General features: G+C 41.1%; 1 protein-coding gene across 6 annotated transcripts in view; it reads right to left on the bottom strand.

Moving 5' to 3' along the window:
• LOC124178965 (serine/arginine repetitive matrix protein 2) overlaps positions 1-22430 on the bottom strand; it is a 72299-nt gene that overhangs the window by 14212 nt on the left and 35657 nt on the right. For 4 of the 6 annotated variants that reach the window (XM_046562846.1, XM_046562844.1, XM_046562843.1 and 1 more), the window contains exons 7-9: positions 12420-12680; positions 10477-10644; positions 3642-3734 (exon numbers count right to left, since the gene is read on the bottom strand). In XM_046562846.1, coding sequence (XP_046418802.1) covers positions 3642-3734; positions 10477-10644; positions 12420-12680 — 522 coding nt within the window. The remainder of the gene's footprint in view (positions 1-3641; positions 3735-10476; positions 10645-12419; positions 12681-22430) is intronic. The other 2 variants (XM_046562849.1, XM_046562847.1) reach the window with 1 other exon arrangement.

The raw sequence follows: 22430 nt of genomic DNA on the forward strand, positions 1-22430 counted from the left end.
TATCATTGTCGAAGCGACGACAAATCCCCGCCGGCAGACAACTGATAAACCGGAAGGGAGTGTCGATCCGTTGTATCGGAGGCAGATATACAATACGCTATGCTTTACAATTAGCAAACACGACGGCTACTCGCCAATTTATCGTCTAGCGCAATTAACGATTCACGACTTTTTGTTTTTTTTTTTATTTTTCTTTTGTCCATTCTTTTTACAGATTCGTATCACGCGGCGATATGCAGACGCTTCGGTTTATCTCAACATCGAAGTTTAATCGGACCAATAAATTACACGCCCCAAACTCGACGATTTTTTGAGGAAATAATTTGATGGTTTTACACGATCTATAGGTTTCTATTTCGATCTTTCTCAAGGACTGATACATTTCATTTTCACGTACCGTAGAAAATTTAATTTTTAATCACGTACTTTTCAATTTGCTGAAGTAGTTGTATTTGTGAAAGCTTGTAGAAGTTATAATCTACAAAATTATACTCTCTTATAACCCGGTAGGGGTAAAAAGTAAATTTTGCAATTTTAAAAGTAATTGCGCTACTGCACCAATAGTGAAAAAAATTTCAATCAATTTTTAATCTACCATATGGGATTCGAAAATACTGAAAAGTTGACCGCTGATTCCAGAAAAAATCACAGATCAGTCAGAAATTTTTATAAAAATCGACAACTGGGTCACAAATATAATCTCTAGACCATAGACGGTTTAGAAAATAAATTGGTATCAATTAGTACAGGTGTCATTAGATTAAAGCGATTTCGTGTTCGTTTTTTATTATTATGTAGATAGTCGGATACATTAAATTTCTCCACCCATATATCGTGATCAAGCAATAAAAATTATGAACTTTCAGAGACCATATGTTAAAGTGAATAAGAAAATGTGACGATCCGATTCAAACATTTCTCATCGGTCACAGCGAAAAAATAGGTTTCTTCTTTCTTGTTGGAAAGTTAGGTGTTTAATTGGTTCGACTAAATCTCATTGTTTGATTAACAATGGGAGAAGCCAGTCCATTTTTTGTCCAGCATAATCAAAAGTGTAATAAATATTTCGTATTATAGTGACCGAATGATGACTAGATTTATTCATTTATTTAACAAACAAATTTGAAATGAGTTTACCGACCCGTCGAGATAATTTTATAATCTAAAGCTCCATTTAATAATCAGAAATATTCAGGAGGGCAATTGTTCCTACAATTGTCACGTAAAATCTAACGACTGTCCATAAACCGCGCTGTGAATTTCTCGAGTTGTTAAACAATAAATATAATAACTCAAGGTATGAGAGCAAAACCCATAATACAGAGTGTCGGTAAAACAGAACGGCCATGCCTATTTTCTCATTGCACTTCCTGTCCTCAATTTCATTCACACTGAAATATTTCGCCGAGCCAATGAGCACGCGGGTTGTTAAATGGCGCCGGAAATATGGTTTTGAGTTTCTGACCGTATACGCGTATCTGACAATCGTACTCGGTACTCGCGGCTACCGAGGCGAATGGAAAATATTTTTATAATTATTTCAAGTCACTTACACACCACCGGCCTGCTCCAGGCTCACGCGTTATGATATTACGGAACAATTTGCGCGTTCGTTGACTCTGCTCCGGTTGTTCTGAAAGAGGGGGAAGCCACGTAGTGAGTTATAAGCCTGCGAGTACGTGGTCGAGAACGGTATAATTTTGATCCCGGTTTAACCCTAATTTTTCAGTGTTTTTTGATTTTTCAAAAAAATTTTGACGCTAATTAATACCGTTTTTTTAATTTTCATAATTTTCCCATCGACATGGTACTCAATCGATACGCCAGACTGCGAGTGACGCGACGATCGACGTGGAATTAAACTTGATTAAAGCTTTCGTCGTAAAAATGCGTGAAAAGCTTTGGAGCGGGGCAGCACGATATAAGGCAGAAAATTCGCAGGCAGTGGCTTGATCTATTTCGAATCTGGAGATGTAGACGCCGCAGGGGGTCGTAATTCTGTATTAATATACCACGTCGTCGATTCGGTATATTCGTGGAAGCAATCGAGGCCCTGTTTCCCATAGACGATCGTTGCCTAGCCTCCCGGTAGTTCCACTGCCAAGAGAAACATTTTAGACCCTGTTATACACGAACTGACGTAATTCAACGGTTTATACCGTACGACGACGACGATGTGCGCAGGACGTATAAGAGCGGCGTTACACAGTTGAATCGCTTGTAAACTGTGTATTTGTGCGTCCGAGATAGGAGAAACGAGCGAGGAAAACTTATCTCGTTGATTTACTTCTCAAACATTGTTACACGGATAGGGTAAAGTCTAATCGGTGCCTGAATCGTTCCGCCCGCGTCACGGCTCAAAAATGATGAAACGGAGTTTAGAATTTGCACTTATCATTTCCTTGAAAGATTTTTGAACGACTTTTTTCCCCGGTTTTCGAGGACTTTCGTTTACTAAGAAATCACGCAATATATTATCAGATACCAAAGTCTTTTAGTTCGAGTCACGCGACGATTTTGATTTATTGTTTAGAATTCTGATTCGCGTCACTCTTGCAATTCGCCGTGAAACGGAGGGTAAAAACATGTGTTTCTCTGACAGAAACAGCACTTAAGAACCAGGATGCACTTTTATTGTCAGATCAGACAGGCTGTTGCGCTATTTTGACACATCAAATTCCGGCACTGCTGCCGTTGCAGTTCACCGTCATGTTATTTATGTCGTTACGCATATAGTTTTGTGATCAGTCTCAGAGCCGGCTTTGAGTGTGTAGGATGAAAATGAGCAAAAGTCTCAAGACGAAAGTTACGTTCTCCGGAAGTTGTAATTCCCGATTTCCTAACCGATCATGCCGACCGAAAAATGCTAACGGTTTTCTATCCGGCTCCTCAGAGACTCGGGAAAAATCACGTGTAAATATTTCCGTCGGTTGTAACTATACAAATTGTCTCACGCCTCGTTCAAGGAGATTTGTTAATTTTAACGAAAAAAACAGCGTCAGGTGATTTCTCGATATTTAAGTACTTTATGAACAAGGATGTTTAAAGTCGCTAAAATTCTACGTCTATTGTTTCCTCCTTGTATTTTTGAAAAAACTCTGTATAAAGATGTTGCTTCATTCACATTCAACTCGATCCACTTCGGCTTGATAATCGTTGTTTCATCACTTTTTTGAGAGATCCTAAACTCAACTGCTTCAAAGATTATTCCTGGATACTCGGAACATCGAATTACGTGACGAAACAATAGAGTTAAAATTGTCAAGAGGAGCGAAACGGGTGAATTCTGAATAGCAGATTAGATTCTGAATAGAAATTTTATCAAACGATTCGGACGATTTTTTAATTTTCTTTAACGATCATCCAAATCGTCCGAATCTCATGAAAAAAAGAATTCACAATATTAAAATTGTCAATAGGGGTGAAACGGACGATTTCTGAATGGCAAAGAAAATTTTCAATTCAAACTCTGTCAAACGATTCAGACGATATTTCATTTTCTTTAACGATCATCCAAATCGTCCAAAGTTTTAAGCAGAGTGCGAATGAAGCGAATGAATCAAGGTAAATCGGAGGAAGGAAAGGAGGGCTGAAGGCCTGAGACGTTGTCTAGACGTTTGAAGTTTGCAGGACTGACTCACCCTTAGGCGGAGAGACGCTCTGATTTTTCGGGACGACGTTGGACGTCGATCTCCGCGGTACGGCGGGCTTTCGTGCTGCTGAGGGACTCTTTTCTGCAAAGAGAATGTGCTGAGTGAATGACAGCATGCTACAAACTGAAGTCTGCTTGACACTTGCGGACCGCCCGATTCTCTTTCTCACACCAACGAGCCTTGCGCGTACACAATTTGTCACACACACACAGTTGCGGTTGGCGGGATTACGAGAAACGTGCATTTTATGACGGTGGTGGGAGTGCGCGCGAAGGAAAAGAGAAGAAGAAGAAAAAAGAAAAAAAAAAAAAGAAGGAAAAAAAAATGTAGGAAGGTACACGATCTGTACGCAATTACACGTCCGTCGCTTTTGACTTGTCGTCGAGGACGCGTTCGCACATCGTGTCTCACACGAATGCGCTACTTGCACGGAATACGAAACAGTTGGACGTTTGACACGCGCACTGAGAAAAAGATAATTCTTTTTTGACAGTTATTAGATAATTCCAGAAAAAGGGGTATAGTTACGATAACGGATCAAATATTTTTTTTTGGAATCAACAGAAAATTTGCGACAAGTAACTATGTGTTCGGTCTCATTATATAGTTTTTAGTGCTACATTGTCTGGCTGTTGTAATATTAAATTTGTTTGTTTGATCTGCTATAATTTTCAATTAAACAGAACATTACAAACAGAAATTTATTGTTGCACCAACGTCAAGTTATCCCAATAGTTATAAGAAAGCGTAGTACGAGTGTCCGTAATGAAGACGAATAGTAACGCGTACTAGAATTTCCGGTTACATCTACGAAACTAGATTCTTATCATTAGCTAGAATTATGTTCTGCGGTAATGGTTAAAAATTGAATAGTAACAACAACTTAAAGTTTCTCTCGGTGCTGGCAGATATATATTTTTTTTTTCATTATTCATTGCCTGGAAATTACAATTAATTTGCGAATTTTATGTTTCACGTTGTTAAATAGAGTAGTTGGAATCCTTGCACGTATAAAGAACATGCAAATCTCATTTTATAACGTTAATTTCACCCGTAATACCCCGTTGCTCGAATTTATAATTTACATACAAATGGCCAAACAATTGCGGCGTAAACTGTACCTGAGAGATAAAAATCTTTGACTCGCATTTCTTCTTTCATATGTATCCGGATCGTATTTGGTTATGGACTTGAGGTGCAAAGACCTCGCGCACTTTCTTTTTCTCCATCAATATATACCTTCCGGCTAATGGCTAATGGCACTCTAAACTCTAATCTCTAAACTCTGGAGTTGGCTGCACGAGTTAATAGCTTCGATATTTGCATTTAGTTAAAAATCCAACGGTGGGCGGTTTTATTCTGTTTTCTGTTTATTACTTCGCGTCGGCGAGAATCTTCGGAGAATAAAGAGTCAAAATTAAAAACCGGAAAGGAGGAAATCGCGCAAGATTTGTGGGCGGCTGCGATAACAATTCTTTTTTTAATTTCCGTTCTCCGCGAACGTCACAAACATAATTTTCTCTGAATAAATATTAACTCATTACCGAATCAATCAATTCGTCTACCGAAAGTCAAGCGATTAAGATACAACATAAATTTTTTTTCATTTCTATCTTATTCGTTCGCAACTTTACTGACAACTGACCAGCTGTTGTAAAAGAAATTGATTAACGAACGTAAAAAATTGCGGTTGACGGCAATTAGTTACGAATATTTTTTTTCACAATCACAAAACGGAATTTCATTTCATCGCGAACTTTTGTTCGATCATCACGCACAGATTGACGGGTAATGTAATTGAATTTGCGAGTGTCGGTATATAAAATTCTTAATCAACTGTCGATCCCAAAATTTGTAGAACTAAAAAGTACCCGTATTTCGGTAATAACAGACAACCGAAGCTGGAATAAAGTTAGTATAATGCGGAACTTGTAAGGATAACGGCTGTAACGAGAATGAAGAATAAAATCGCGCTGTCTGTAGAGTGAGCGAAAGAATCGGAAGGACGAGAGAGAAAAAAGGAAGAATTTAAGATAAAAAGAAACCGCGGAACAAGGTTACTCGGACACAGCGTTGAAGCTATCGGAGCAATCGATCAGTCATCGACATGTTCTTTTTGCATAGCGACGAAGCAGGCTGAATTCTGAACCGATTCTAGGCAAACCACTTAATTATATCGAAGAAAGGAGAAGAAAACACACACTTGCATTCGAAGGTAACTGATCCAGGCGTGCTAGGGTCCAGTAATTACGGGTGCGAAGGTGCAATCCACCAGGGTCAGAAAGATGATCCAAGGTCTGCATGAAGACGACGAAGGATTGATCGACAAATGGGAGATTTGGATGTATCGATTTCCCACACGGTTTTTCCTTCACTTCCGGTGCACGATCATCCCGAGCCCGGAAACTCGACGCGACAAACGCACCGCGCAACGAAAGACCGAGGACTACAGTGTAAATACCGGAGGCAGCATCTCAGTGACATGTGTGAGTGAAGGAAGTCCAAAGCGGCGGCGGCGTCTGCACGAAGCTCAGCACCACGTCTATCCGGCAACAGGGACTCGAGACAACTCGAAAGAACTCGAGAGGCAGCTTCTAGTGCGGCCGCAAAGTATCTAACCGGAACCACGCAGCGGTGCTCTCGGCGTCCCCGCCATTCCGCCCCCGCCGCCGGCGCCCCAAAAAACTAGAAACGCGCCGCGTTTTCACGGTCCTGATATACGCAATATATCCTCGGGGGTTTTCCGCAGGCCGGGCATTTAGGTTTTACGTGTACACTGAGAAAAATTTCATTTGTTGTAGTGACTAGAAAAATTCAGTAAAACAGGCGACGTTGAAAAAACTGTTTGAATATTGTTGGGATTAGGAAAAACAAGGTAGGCGTAACCATTTTGCGCTATCGTCGATCCTTTTTTCGTTATTGCAACGCAAAATCAGTTTGTGAGGTTTACTCTACGGTTTTAGTTAATTAAGGCTTTAACGTCAATTTATTCTTGCACAAGCGTTAAATTTTCGCAACATTTGCAAGAAAATATGGCGACAGTGATCGTAATGAGAAAGAATAGTAACGGATACTAGACTTTCTGGTAACAGCTAGAACACTAATTTTCATCTTGTACCTAGAACTGTGTTTTTCGATTGCTGTAAAAAATGAAAATAGTCAAAAAATTTCTCTCATTGTACGTATAACGTGTACACATGTACGGGAAATTTCATGCGAACCCGAGCATAGTCTGACCCCCATCTTTTCCGATTTGGTGTTAAAAATTTTCTGCAATTGTCCCAACTGAGAAACAGTATCGACCTTGAATTTTTTCAAATATTTTATTCAACTTCTCAATTATTTGTAAATATTGACAGTGATTTTGATAAGGACTATTTTCAAAGCTCTCAAATAATTCTCAGAATCTGTGTTTTCTGTTCCAAACATTTCAAGACCAAACAATTCAAAGTCAGACGTTGGTTCGATTCGCATGAAATTCCCCACATATAGTCTGTATAAACGATATCTACGATGAGCGTTAATTAGAAGTAATTAGCTGGATTTTTGAACAGCCTGTAGAGAAACTACAGCACTTTGCGAACGAAGGGTAAAAAGCTCACGACCTTGACTAACGGCGGAGTGAGATTTTGGAAGTTTTGTCTCTGCTGCATGAATACCGTGCGCTCCGAGGCTCGCATTTTGGGTCAGGCTGACCATAAATTAAGTTTGAGGACGCCACTCGACCCTCGAATGGGAATGGGTATGAAGTATGAAACCAGGTTTTTCTCACACTGCGTATCGGGCAAGGATCTCTGGATGGAGTTTTTTCTCGAGCGCACATTTCTTCTTTTTGTCGACCTGATTACATTGTTTAAACGCGGTAGAATGGTACTTTTACGTCACTTTTGACTCAAATCTCAACCATGTTGAAGTTCTTTATAATATCGTAACGAAATTTTCGAAATGGTTACTAATCTTGCAATTTTTTTTTAAACTACTTACACGAACGAGAATGTCTTCATGCTTTACTTTATTTCTATGAACACTTATTTGAAGTTTACTGCATTTCGGAGCCATTTCAAACTTCTGGATTACTGATATTTGTTGAGAATGTTTCGTTACGTCAACGTAATTACGAACTTCAAGATCTTAAATCTCAGATTTCTTGATTTCCCTCAATCAAGTCTGTTCATAAATTTCAGTAACTTTTTTCGAAAATTCCAAACGCAAATGATCGAATGACATGAAAATTCAGCTGGAATCAACCGACAACAAATATCAAATAACACAAACACGGTTTTTTCACAAAACAACGCGACAGCCAATTAAATTTAAGTGTACTTACTAAAGTTTTTCAGACTGCATGTCAGAGATGCGAAACAATCAGATACGAGTGTACGTAGGTAAAATAAGCGAGCGACAGTCAAGAGTGAATTAAGAATTGCCTAAGAAAACCCGGAAATGTGTACCAACTGCACGGAGAGATTTAATCTGGATTCGAAACGCGGCTGTTGCTGCAAGTAATTAATTTCGTTCTAGCTTTCTTTCGCAGGATGCCATCCGTGTATCATGGTGTGCCAAGACAATGCCACGTGTAGCCCCGATAGATCCGAACAATAAGACACCGTGGATCTCTTTGCCTCACACTTTACTGTGATATCGCAAAAGAAGGTACAATAAGTACCGTCAGTATTTTATACTTTCTGATTTCATTCTGCGGATATAACCGACTACTGAAGAAATTGCGACACGCTTTTTAACACCGTGAAAAATTCTGCATACGCCTTTGAAATTTCGACTAGAATCGTAGGCTGCGTTTGTCTATCGGTATTTTTTTTTTTTTTCACACAACGTTGGAAATAATTATCTCTCCACTTGACACTCATGAACTGTATACAATTCCGCCGATTTCATCTCTCGGAAACAATTAGAATACGCTATTGTAATGACGAAAAATTTGATCTGCTTATAGCCGCTGGATTATACTTTCAATTTTACGTTCAGATTACACTAATTCCCAGAGAACTTGCAGATGTGAGAAATTAAATTCTGTGCAACGTTTGCCACATCCCGTTTATTGAATTATAATTATTCCGGATATTCTTTGATTCGTGATTAAAGAAAGTGACGTTAATCTCAAACAAATTGTATGACAAATTCGTGGTAAATTTACGTATTGGAACGAGTATTTTTCTGTATACGGTGTACCTTTTCACTCACTTTCTTAAAAAGTAAAATGATTGATCGTACTTGAATTTCTATTTTTGCGGAGCACGTGGTAATAAATTATTATGTGACGATTATCTAAAATCCAGTTTTTTTAGTATTTTAACAAGATATTTTAGGTCAAAAGATGCAGCGAAAGTGAAGCATGCCGAGAAACACGTTTAGATACTTTATACCAGCAGTGCTTTCGCGTGATATAAGATTCGAAATAAATTTCACCCAATATCAACGTTACGTAGAAAATATCCGAAACCTTCTCTCTTACTTTCCTCACGCTAAAATATTTCATCGAAATCACTTATCTCTGACAACCTACGTTCTAAAATATTAATAAAATTTATGATTTGTAATAGTAAAAATATGTAGAATCTATTTAATGGCATTTAGAGATTTAATATTGATTTGTAGAACGGATTGCTGTCATTACATGTGTCTAATAAGAACGAAAGCAACGTAAATTCTGATTGACACGGTGCGACAAGTTGAAAGAAGACTCAACTTCACAAAATTAAGTGAAATAAATCGCTGTCCATAATTCTCGATTTTTATTTTTCGGAAAAATAATTTATTCCCGCATATTTTCTCCCTCCATATATCTAAAATCCAGCCACCCAATCGGAATGATGATTGGCGGGTATTCAATCATACTGAAACTCACCAGAGACGATTAGAAAAAGTGAGATAAAAAACTGCTCCGGTTATTTTTCCACCATATACTTTACGTGTCTTGTATACATGTGTGTGTGTATATATATATGTATCATTTTATGCTCAGAGGAATCTTTAGAAAAAGTATAGAAGATGAGAAGATGTAACAAAAAAAAATCTCGTAGAAAGAAATCGTTGAGATCAAAGAATTCGTGTGTCGTCGTAACAGAAAAAAATAAAAATAATCCACCGTGAAAGACTTAAATTTGTTGACCAATTTTTCTACTATACTTCTCAGCCTTGATCATACATACTGTCATAGAAATTGGAACTTCTAAAGGACTGATCATCTCACTTCAGAGAATCTTTTCACATTGCGATTTTCGCAAAAAAGTGTTTAAGCATAAGCCGCTATCTATTTTTATTTTTTTATTCTGCATGCAAAGTCAAACCGGTTTTTCATCCAAAACCGCGTCATCGTAAGACATCGCCGGAACGTACGAAGATAATCAAAGTCTTCGAGATTCCTCAACGTTATGAAAAAAGGTTCCCTCGTCACTGCGTCGAGTCCCTAAATGTCCCGTAAGTCGAACAGCTATTATAACCCTCCTCGTCTACGGTACGTCGTGAAAAAGTGTGATTATCTCCAAGGCAGGTCCATAGTTTTCTTCCGAGTCTGATATACGAGCACCAACAAAATACACCCGGAGGCTGTTCGTCCGTCGCGCAAGTAGCGGCATGGTTGCAGCTTTCGCTCGCAGCTGGTAGCAATTTGTTACAAGATTAAGCGACAACGCATGCACCTTTAGGGTTGGGCAGTTGAGCATTATACCTACTCTCGGCCAACTAAGCTTTATACACCCATACGGCCGTTTAGAGAGAGCATAATCGGGCGTGACATATCGCGACGCTTAAGCTTCCGAACGATGCGATGGTCGAGGCGTCATTTGCTGACTTGGTCACTCACCTAGATTTACTCGAGATACGTCGAGCGAATTTTTCTTTGCCTCAGACCCGCTGATCCGTGATTGCTGTTGCTGCTGTTGCTGTTGTTGTTGCTGCTGCTGCTGATGCTGTTGGCTCGTTCTTCCGTTTACCGGTCTTCGCGGAGGTGTTCCAACGGTCGGTGACCTCTCTAAAATAAACAGAGAAACAGAGTACAGACAAAGAAAGGAAAATAGGGGGGGGGGAGGTGGTTCAGTTCGTTAGAGCCAATTAGTCTCTTGCCAATCGTCACCGTGCTGCCTCTCTTGACGCATGGCAGCATTGTGTCATGTTATAAGGTGTCAAGTGGCAAGAGCTAGATAGACTGTACCAAGAGATACGAACTCTCGTCCTCGATCCTATTGCTACTCCGTTTTCAAAGGTGTGGATGAAAGCCTTGAGAAGAGAGTATTTCAATTTTTACATGCACTTGTTCGTGATACGATTTTCATTTTCATTGATAAATTCATGACTTATCGTGGGTGATGTGGAAGTGGGGGAAAGTAGGACGGATAAGAAGAGAAGAGAAAAGAAAATTACGTCATCTAACGTTGCTTTGGTTTATCGTTAATTCGACTATATCGGCCTACACTAATTTCGACATTTAACGACATGCAGGCAGGCCCAAAAGAAAATATTAATTATGTATACGCGATGTTCGTCTCTCCTGAGATTACACTGTGTAACTCTTAAGGAGCTTAACAGTTTCGTGCTGTCAAAGCATATCTTCCGCTTCGGCTAAACACCGTGTAGATTATGTTATAACCGCTTCAGAATATTGACGAAGGATTAAGGATTACGCTTATAAAAGCACGCGTTCAACGTGTTAGAAGAATATTTGAACAGAACGCTATTATTAGATCCGTTTCATTTTTTAATCCCTCTTAATTTTCCTTCGTGGTTTGCAGATGAGATTTTTAATCGCGATCAGAAGCAGATTTCATCCATATTTATTGAAGTTCGATTTCTATCGAACTGAATTTAGAGTTGGAATTAAATTTAGGTAACAGAGAAATTTCAATCATATTTTTCTTGGACATTTGATGCTGTCGCACAATCGATTCTCATTATTCTTGTTTCGTTTAATATTTTCTTTTACCGAGTGATTTCTTCGAAATGATATCGATTTCAAATTACATTCTGAATTCCTTAGAAAATTACGCGTTAAATCGTTAGAAAATAATATCGATAAGCTACATAGCTTCGTAGCCGTAACGGAATGGATGCAAAGGTGATGGAATTTTGAATACAAGTCTACGTACACAGCAAAAGAAAGAAAAATTCCATAACTTATGTACGAACGGGTATTAGCCGCTATAACATTTGCTCACAATAAATCGATTTGTCACGGTTTACAGTAGCTACGGTCAAAATATGAACACGATTGACGGGTGTAACAAAGAAATGCTTTGAAAGAAGAAAACGGCCAGTACCTACACGTGCCTTCTCTTTTTGCATTGTACTGAGAACCTTTAAAACTCTTTATATATGGTACAGAAACGAAAGCATATCGTTGAAAGCGATACGGAATAAGGAACAGCCTTTATTGAGAAATACAACACGATTTTTGAATCACCAATTCCATAAAAAGAATGGAAAAAATCGTTGAGTCTTCAACCTCGACGGTATGAAAAAGAAATATCAAGAAAACCGAATTCGATTTATGGTAATTTCCATCTGTTTTGCCTTGCGGCATTTTGAAAATTCTATATTTAGGTTTTCTGTAATACTTCTCATTTTATGAACACCGTATTCCTCTCTTTGAAAATTCGATATTTCTAACGTTCCACATTTTCACCTTCACCCAGGGAAAATTCTTTCAAAATTACCAACCAGGATTTTGGACAAGGTGGAATGGAAGTTGTGAAATACGTCAGGAATGTCGGTCAGGTATAACAGGCGGCATACCGAGAGTGTATAGCTTACGGGAATGTGATGGTATCGGCCGAGCCGAGGTTTGCTGATTATTATTAGCATTGTTATTGTTGTTGTTGGCAACGTTTGCCGCTGCGGCGGCGGCGACGGCGGCGTTGATATTGTTGTTAACGTTCCCGGATGAAACCGCGTTGTTAACAATCGTCAATGAGGAGGGTGGCGGCTGGTGTTGTCGAGGAGACGAAATCCGTGGCGTTGACTGTGCCGATCCCTCGCTGCCCCCGGGACTGCCCAATCTTTTCTTCGCCGACCCTACGGAACAAAGTCATTAATGTAAATGTGCACGGATACAAACGACGCGCGGTGTGTTTAACTCGTAAATCCTAATCAGTAGGTCTATGGGTATGATTTTGTCGGCTGGGGCCTTTTCTCCCGCAGCGAGTATATTTTTGACCTCTTATCAGCTCGCCTCATCTCTTTATTGTACGTGTATATCCGTATGGCCTGCAGTGCTGTCTTCGGTCACTGGAATATCTTGTTACCGCTGAGGTAACAAGACTCGCGTACGTACGTTCGTGGTTCTTCGAAACCGTTAAAAACCACCTTCAGGGAAACATGTAAATTCGTTGGACTCGTTCTTGGAATACATTTCAACCAATTTCGCAAAACCTAATCCGTGACAATCGAGTTATGATCTGAACGTGGACCACATTCAGGTACCAGTCCGACTCTACGTCGTCCCATTACGACACCATTTGCTCACAACTTGACACCATTAGTCTCGGATTCCTCGATTAACCACAAACGGGGTTCTCACTCTACAGTTTCTGAACTATCAAATTCTGGGATCAGGTTTTTCACAACGTTGTTATTTAATCAGAGGCATGTGTATCACGTTCTGATAGAACGAGATGACGCGAAGACGAGTCAAGTTCAGGAATATTACCTCAAACTTATGAAAATAACTTTTGAACATCGAGACAAATGCCAATTCACGAATGCAGAAAAATGTCCAAACCTTTGACTCAAGCATCTTTCGGTCTCTCCTTTTGTCCGAGACAGTCCAGTGCTGGAATCGAAAGTATGTAAGTTGAAGAAGGGAGCGAACGTTCCCCGTTTCGCGAGTACAAAGGCCTTAAGGCTCAAATTGCGTATCAGAACGCGACCCACATTTCCGGCGAGTGGTATTCAACCTGTTGTCGACCCACCGCCCCTTTTCAGTCCCCTTCTCTCTTGGTCTGAGAACCTGAACAGAACGTACCGAAGGAAAAAAGGATTCGAAAGGAGCCGAGCAACGCACGTGCGGACTGCAGGCACAAAGGCATTCACGGGTCGAACAATTATCTCCTAGAATCGTAAATCAGCCCGTATACCAGCGCCTATGAATCGATTATCGTGAAATATATTATATGCTTTATCAAAATTTTATCAGTTTCTGATACACGGCCTCATTTTATAAAAAGCCGGAGGCCATAACCATTGTTTAATGTGACCAATCAACGATCGGCTCGCAAGTTCGCCTGGATTTTTTCTCGTGCTAATTTGACGCATGTAAAATTTTTCATAAGATAATCAACACGTAACCAAGTCTGTCCCCGACTTTTTTAATCATTGGTCAAAAGTCAAGACGGCTGCTGCACTTGTCCTCTCTGTACAATAAATTTCGAAGGAATCGTGCAGCCGAGGTGACGAAGTTTGTCGAAAAAGTGGAGCACGCATCGAGCAGTGGAAAAAGAGGAGAAAACCGGGGCCCTGATTTTGCCACACGCATCGCTTCTTGAAGAGAGGAACGGTCTAAATCGGTGAGGAGGAATATGGGTCATGAAATGACGCACAGATGATGCACCGTCGGTGTAGAACTGACACTAGACGGTATTTTTAGATTCACGTTCACCGATTACTCTACTCCCGAGCCATACAGGTTCTAACCCATTAGCCAAACCTCGGCTCCAGAAATCCGTTCACCGGTAACCTATCGGTCATCTACACGTTCGCCATTGGCGAGATGCTACACCAGGATCATCGATAATTTTTTGGATGATCAATGGTGAGACGGACTTCACGAAGACCCGAAGCCAAACCCAAAGCCAATGTAATCCTCGTAAGTTTTCATAGAGACTTCAAGACTCGGCATAAATTGGAAGTACCTAGAAGAAGAATCTTGCAAAGCTTGCGACCAAAGCAGAGACCGTTAAGAATCCACTCAGTCGGTTTCAGCAGTATTTCCATAACGACCCGACGCTGACATTCAAGTTTTGAGGAAATGATCGAAAGAGGCAAAACGTTCGTGGAGCAAGGCACTTCCGAATCTAGATCACCGGTAACGTTCGCCTGGAAGCCAGCTGAGCAAAGCGTTAGAGGATGAACAGCTGCAGCGTTGTGTGTACTTATTCCGTACGCTTAAATATACACGCCGATGCCGGTAACTCACGGGTTGAAACGGGCTGAAACCTTTTTCCGAAATGGGTCAGGTATAAGTTTATGCTCGGCTAGGCGTCGCGAAAACTGGTTTTCTTGCCTGCAACTTTGCGACGAAACTTCCTTGGACCTGAACGTAGAGCGCATTGCGGGAAAGTATTTGTGAGAATGACCCTCCCCCTCACTCTCTGCCGAAGAGTTTATGATGCAGAAACGCGTAAAGTCGTTCGTTCGCTGTACGTTATAAACACGGTACGGAAAATAAGGAACGCGCCAAGTAAAATAGAAGAAGAGGGTTAAACACGATCGTCAAAACGAAGCGAAGCGGCTGAAACCGGGTCTGCGGCGTCATCGTCGTTGCGCAAAAAGCGCAGAAACTAGGCATCGCGTACAACTGGTAAGCAAGAAACTCGGACCGTCTAGGAAAGCGATGGAAGTACGATTCTGTGGTCACGTGACCGGAAACCTTGGTCGGGAGAGCTGAGGAAGGAGAGCGTTATTACAAAGCCCGTCACACGCAGGTACTTGATCATCGATCCTGCGGGTGGTGCTGAATGCGCCTAAGCAAGATGTACCTCTCTTGAAAGTTCCGAGTCGCATCTTTGCCGAGTCTCTGACAAAGTCGGCCCTTGGAATGCCCGAAGACTTGTCCTTCGATCCTTGCTGCCCCATTTTCAGTCAGGATAATCTCTCGATTACGATCAAGGGTCACCCGAAGTCCATGGTCAGGTCGAGTCCTTCTTCTACCACGGTGTGTTCTAGTTCCCTGCTCCTTCAGGACTGACGAGAAACGCTCATCCGGTTAACCGTGTCTGACGTCATTCTCTTTGCATACGCTTATCACAGAAATAAGGTCTCGGGTCGTTTCTCCGAAGGACTGGAGACGGCTTTTAATATTCAACTTCGGGAGCTTTGACACACTATATATGTACGTATACACAGACGTACTCTTAGCTACGAAAAAATAATCCTTCGGCAAGGGGGAACCGAGGTCTAAACCTGTTTTTACGGGTGGCTAGGTCACATCCTGCACTCTGGACTTTCGTATCATACACGCCGCGCACATGATCCGCGACTGCGAAACGTGCTCCCGGTTTTCGATACTGGACGAAATCGCACTGAGAAATTGTACTCGTTCAGGTAACCTCTACATCGTCTTTCATACAATCCGTCATCGAAGGCACTCAATTATTATATTAATTAATTCGCGATTAGCCAAGGAGTAGCCAACGCTCAACGTCGGATGAAAACGTCCTTATCCCCGAGGGATGGCCCGAGCGGCAAGGGATCCTGGCCGTGACCTTGGGCCGGGAATCGCACCCCGTGCCCTTATCCTCGACTCCTTGAAGCCCGATCGCGTTGTTCGGTTACGTAAGGCCGACGACGGACTGAGCGAGCAGTACCGATGGTCGATGGCCTTGGGGGGCCCACGTGGTCACCCGGTGCACCTGTTCCCGAGAAGGAGTAGGAGGAGAAGGAGGAAGGAGGAAGGAGGAAGGAGGGAGGGAGGGAGGGAGGAACGGCGGTGCCGGAAATAAACCGGCGTGGCGTTGACCCGCGTCGTCGGAGAAAAGACGGCGAACAAAGTGCGGGAAAGGATCGTACGTCAGTGGGCCTCGAGATCGGGACGAGATGAGGAACTGGAGTAAAAAGAGGAGGAGTAAGAGGAGAAGGAGGAGGACGTCCGCGCCGGCGACGTCCCGACGACCCGTCGACGGTCAAACGCGGCACTCTCGTTGCGCATACTCGCGTCGCCGGCATCCACGCCGTGCCGAGCTTCGTCGGGGACTGTCGCAAGTTCGCTCTCCCGACGTCCTCTTGGTTCTCCGGACACGCCGACGCCGACGCCGGCCGCCACGAGAGAGCGCCTCCGACACTGGCGTCGGAACCCGGGGGATACCGAACCCCGTTAATGCCACGCCGGCTCCACTGACGTAGGATCGATACCGACACCCTTACCCGTGACTCACCCTTGCTTCACGACCCACCCCAACCGAGCATTCTCTTCCTCGAACGTTACGCCGGGCGCACTGCGACGCGGACACACCCTGTGGGGTGGAATTTTGGTAAGGTGATTTTATCAATTATTCGCCATATTGTTTTGCAAAATTCCAAGTCAACGGTATAACTTGTGAATTTCTCGGTCAGACTAAAACCAGTTGCTTGAGGGTTAGACGCTGCAAATTTATTTTTTGCTTGTTTTGGAACCAAGGATCAAACGGATGCAAGCAAAAAAGGTCAATAATTCGGACAGGTTCGATAACTGGTACACTTACTTTACGGACTACTGTAGAGTGCGATTTTGGTGTCAATTTAACATGAAATTTTGGCACTGATCGCATAAATTATACTAATGCAGTAGTTCACACCGAACAATTTTAATACCTGTACATTTTTGACAGTGATCATTGAGTACGAGAAAAACGTAACATCGTTTATTCAAAGTTTTTGACCTTTCTTTCTCCCTTGTTTTCACGATCGATTACAAAATTCCGGGTCTATTACCGGGTTTCCAGTTATATCACCACTCTTACAGTTGCCGTTTTGAGTCCCCTGGTCAAATGAAAAGGACACACGTGACCAGGGCCCCTCGTTTTTAGACTGACTAATTATGGGTGACTGTGCATTCGTTTAAAGGACTGGCATATGCACATTGTTTGTCGATATTCGTTTCCCCGAGGGAAAGAGATGCCAATTATGTGAGCAGTGATGCTCTTCAGGGTTTATTTTGAATTTATTTACAATAATTTATACGAGTATGGAGATGAAATATCGAAAGCTTGCTATTCCTGCAACTTCATCTGGCTGAAGAAAATCGTGTCAAATATTAAGAGGCATTCAATTATCTATCGAAACAATGAAGTGACGATATTGTACATTTTGTGCGACATTTGTTCATCCATTAAGGTAGAAAACAAGGTTAATGGTGAAAAGATCACGCTCGACATATCAAGACTACAGTTCTTCAAACATGTGGATCGTGGTCTTTTTTTACGTCCGCTAATTGCTACATTAGCGAGCAGGAAATTGCAGTGTCCATAACAGTGTATGATTTCAATCGCACAGATTTGGTGTGAACTAGTCAGAGTCGATGTGTTTGTTCCATCGTTGGGGACCAGCGGTAATTCAAGAACGTGACGCAACTCCACAGCGATCGATGTTACAGTCCGATATAAACTCCGAGAGAAACGCGTTTGGAATAATTCTCCGTTCAATGTCTCTATTCCCTTTTCTTCGGACGCACATAATCCATCGAATAGACGCGTGTAACGATCCTCCACACCGCGCACTCAAAGCCCGGAGAGGATTGCTAAGGAAGGAGAAAAATTCCCAGAGACCTGGATAACAACCGCGCATGTATTGAACGGCTCCGGCTTTGTTGCCGAGGAAAAATACCTGGCAGAGACGAGGTTGACCCAATGGACCTTGACCTTGGATTGCAGGCACTTATTGCCGGTGCACTCTTGGCACATGCATCTCTCTTTCGAATGCTTCAAAGCGACCTGCGCTGCTCTTTGTCCCGTGACCTCAAAAAGTCTGGCGAAGACGTTCTGTCGAATATGCGGTCGATGTACAGTGGAATCGTTTTCGGACCCTTCGATAATTCACCGCAGAGGAATGGCTGATCAGGTTATTCGATTCGATATGTATCGTCAGAGGTGAAGGAAGCCGTTGGACTCGAATCTGATGAAGAGAAAATTTCCAAACGCAACATGGAAAATTTATTGTACCGATTTTTCGTACCGCAATCTATCAACCTTCCTTATTCAATCCTGCCTCGTTGCGAAACGTTCAACGCTGAGAAGCTCGCCAGCATGAAATCGGCACGTTATTTGCAGCTCGCTGCATTCTTGGAACGTGTATAACTACAGAGTGAAGCGCCACTACAAGACCGAGTAACGGTTAAATTGCATGTAAAGGAAGAGAGTGAGTTTTTCTGCACCGACACCTCGACGAGATCCAGCAACAGTAGCAACGCGATTCCAAAGATCAGTGACAAACGCTACGAGGTCGCGGCTTAAAGCTTGTGAAACATAGCTCGACACAGCCTTGATGACAAAGTCTGGAAGACCTTGCGGTCTGCGCGATCTTTGAGCTGTCTGGAAGTCGCAAACACAGTCGCACGAGTTCGAGTGTTCTTTAATCTCCTCACGTAGCGACAAGCATCAGCATCAGCAGCAGCAGCAGCAACGGCGGTGCTGACGTTGTAAATTAATTCTTATTAATTCATCTCCGCCTCGGTTTCACGGTGACCATTTTATCCGGGGCGTCACCGGATCGCCTCGAGGACGACGGAGTTATACCAATCTCGATTTGAATTTTAAAACGAACGGATGTGCTGCACCGGGAACCCGTGGACTGTGTCGTAACGATTTCACGGTCCAACGTTTCGCCGGCGCCATATTTTTATCCAGCATCGCAAGATCGCCGTTTGCACCCCCGTCTAATCGCGAAAACTACGCTCGTCAAATTCGTCACTGCACTGAGAAAAATTTCATTTGTTACAGTAACTAGACAAATTCAGTAAAAGAGGTATCGTTAAAAAAACTGATTGAATATTGTTGGAATTACTAAAAACGAGGTACGCGTAACAATTTTGCGATATCGTCGATCCTTTTTTGGTTATTGCAACGCAAAATCAGTTTTGTGAGGTTTACTCTACTTTTTCAGTTAAACAAGGCTTTAACGTCAATTTATTCTTGCACAAGCATTCAATTTTCGCAACAGTTGCAAGAAAATATAGTAAAAGTGATCGTAATGAGAAAGAATAGTAACAGATACTAGACTTTCTATTAACAGCTACAAAACTAATTTTCATTTTCTATCTATAACTGTACTTTTCCATTGTGGTAAAAAATGAAAATAGTTGAGGACTGAGCGGTAACCGGCACTAAAAATTTCTCTCAGTGTGAATACAGTTGAACTGACGATGAACGATGGAATGGAAGTGTACTTTTTACCTATTCTCGATACATGCACAACGAAATTCGGAAAGTCATTGTATCCGACTATTCTTGACTATGAAATCCATAGACACGGCAATGACGGGCAACTGTATAATTAATACCCGTGTAACGGTGACAGTTTCTTTCTTTGTTTTTTTTTTTTTTTCTGTCTCAAGTCTTGAATTCAAATGGAAAGTATATTTTCAGCAAACTAATTGCAATAAATTGCTTGAAGAATGCATTTCTGAAACGGGCATTGTGAGAGACCCGTTTACCAGATTACGAATGTACTCTGATTCATTCCTTTATTAAATTTCGTCCCAAGTTCAAAGCACTTACTGTCTAATAATAAGACGGTGAGTGCTCAATGCTAAGAATACGAAGCTGCATGACAATGAGCCCTGTTTTAGTGCATATTGGAGCAAATGGGTACAAGTATAAAATTGCTCACAAGTGTAGCAATAAAGCACTGAATATTGTTCAACATTCTATGCATGAATTTTAAAAAATTTCATAACGTAGACGAGGTTTTGCATTTGTTGACTTTAAATCTCTTCGTGTCTTGATAGAATTTTCATCACTTATCACAGGACTTTGAATCAAGAAATGAATTCAATTAACTTTGTGTTACCATGTCAACTTCCATTTAACTAGTCTTCAAGAAATCTTTCAACGAAATACTTTTCCGTATAAAATCATTGAATTGAAAGCCTCGATTCAATGAAACATCGACTGTACAAAGTGAAGAAAGAAATCACAATTGTAACAATTGTAACTCGGAAAATACTTCAAACATTTTAAACTCATCGGCGTTTAAATCCAAAATATTTCTCAGTGTAGTAAGAGCTTGAAATCTGGGTTTGAAACGAGTTTGCAGTCTATCGGAAGCAGAAAAGGAAGAAAAAAGTTACAGCCTCGGTCTAAATATAACATGAAATTATGCAGAGTCGTATGATCATATTCGTACAAATACATTATACCATGGTATAGTATACATATATATATATATACGTGCATAAAGCCTCTGCAATCTATGACGCAGGATGCTACGGGACATGTCTATAGATAGTTTACTGTCGTTTAAACCGTGAGCAAATTTTCCCACCTCAGCTTCTTCTCGCCCGAGCTAACTATTACGGTCGATACGAAGTCTAAACAACCGGGGAGCGAGCGCTACGCCCTTTTATAACCTGCTGGCAGCAGCTGGTTTCCATCGTCGCAAAAATCTAGCAAAAAAGCGTGCTAATAATGGCCGCAGGAAGGGCGCTTGTATAGCCTGACTTCTGCAGGCTTCGGCTACTCGATGAATAATATAATGCACATGCATGTAACCGCGGATGGATTTTTCCTCCATCTTTCTCTTCTTCTCTAATGCCTAACCCCTACCGGCCACCCAAGGGTGTAGATCACTTCAGGGCATTTTTCCCTTAATTAAATGAAATACAAAAAAAAAATTTCAAATGAAACATTAACATTAAATTGAAACTTTTTAAAAATCGCAATTTTTTTTTTCTTCATTTCCCTTACATTTGTTTCAGTATACTTAAATTTGAGTTTTGTAGTAACGTTGTTTCATTCGTTTTTACTACCATCGATGTAAATAACATTGCTGGAGATTTTTGTAATATTTATTTTCTTCTCGTAACTTTTGATTCAGACTGTACGTCCCATTAACCTGTCTCGTTACAGTTTTTTTTAATATATATTCTTTTCACTAAAAAAAAAAACGAACATAAAAAAATCGCGGTGATAGATCATTTTCGCGATTTACGTAATGAATTTGATTTTACGCTGCGTAAAATAAATAACGATTGACCGGCCGTGACTTCCAGAATCATTCGCTCGACCTCCGCCTTTTGAATTCACGTAATTAGAATTAATGTCACCGTCTATTAAGCCTTTGCTGAAAGACCGCCGATCTGAAATCAAGGCTGCTGCTTTGTTTGCTCGCGCTTGCTGAATAATTCATCGAGAAAAAAGTCGAAGTGAAGGAAGAGAGAAAAGAAAAATAAAAAATAGATCACGTTGATCGATACAAAATTATTATCAGCGATTTTAATCGAGCTTATACGTCTTGCGAGTTTTAATCTCGTACAAGTTTTTTCCTTTGGTACATTATGTTTTTTGTTTTATTTTTTTCGCTTATCAATCCAATTCAGCGATCACATTCGCGTTGTGGTGTAACTAATGCAACTAATATCGTTAGCAATGACTATAGCTGAATAATTGTTGGGATTGAATACGGCTAATTAGGCCAATAAATAGAGCAAAATTGCGTTCGAGGGATAATTCGAGAACGGAATGCGTCCGCAACACAGTCGCTACACACACACATAGACAGTATCGAGTATTTCCGAACCATGAATGCACGATACTTTATACACTTGTAAACGCGTGCAGGTATCGAACGCTTCGCTATTTATATACGCGTCTCGTCTCAGAAATCTTTGGGATGAGAAAAAGGACAAAAAAAAAAATTACGATGCTTAAAAATACGTAGGATGATTAATAAGTTTGGATGTAACCGAGTAAACATTTATTCCGTCGTCGAAATGATATATCGAAGTGGTGCAATGATTTAGTTTCCATAAATTTGAGAAAACCTGGGAGGATTAAGAAATGAAACCGACTTCTTTTATTTCCCTTATGAAAAATAAAGTGGCTTAAAGTTTTACCAATTCGGCAAATTTGGTTCATA

This window comes from Neodiprion fabricii, chromosome 3 (assembly GCF_021155785.1).
Source record: "Neodiprion fabricii isolate iyNeoFabr1 chromosome 3, iyNeoFabr1.1, whole genome shotgun sequence".
Lineage (NCBI taxonomy): Eukaryota > Metazoa > Arthropoda > Insecta > Hymenoptera > Diprionidae > Neodiprion > Neodiprion fabricii.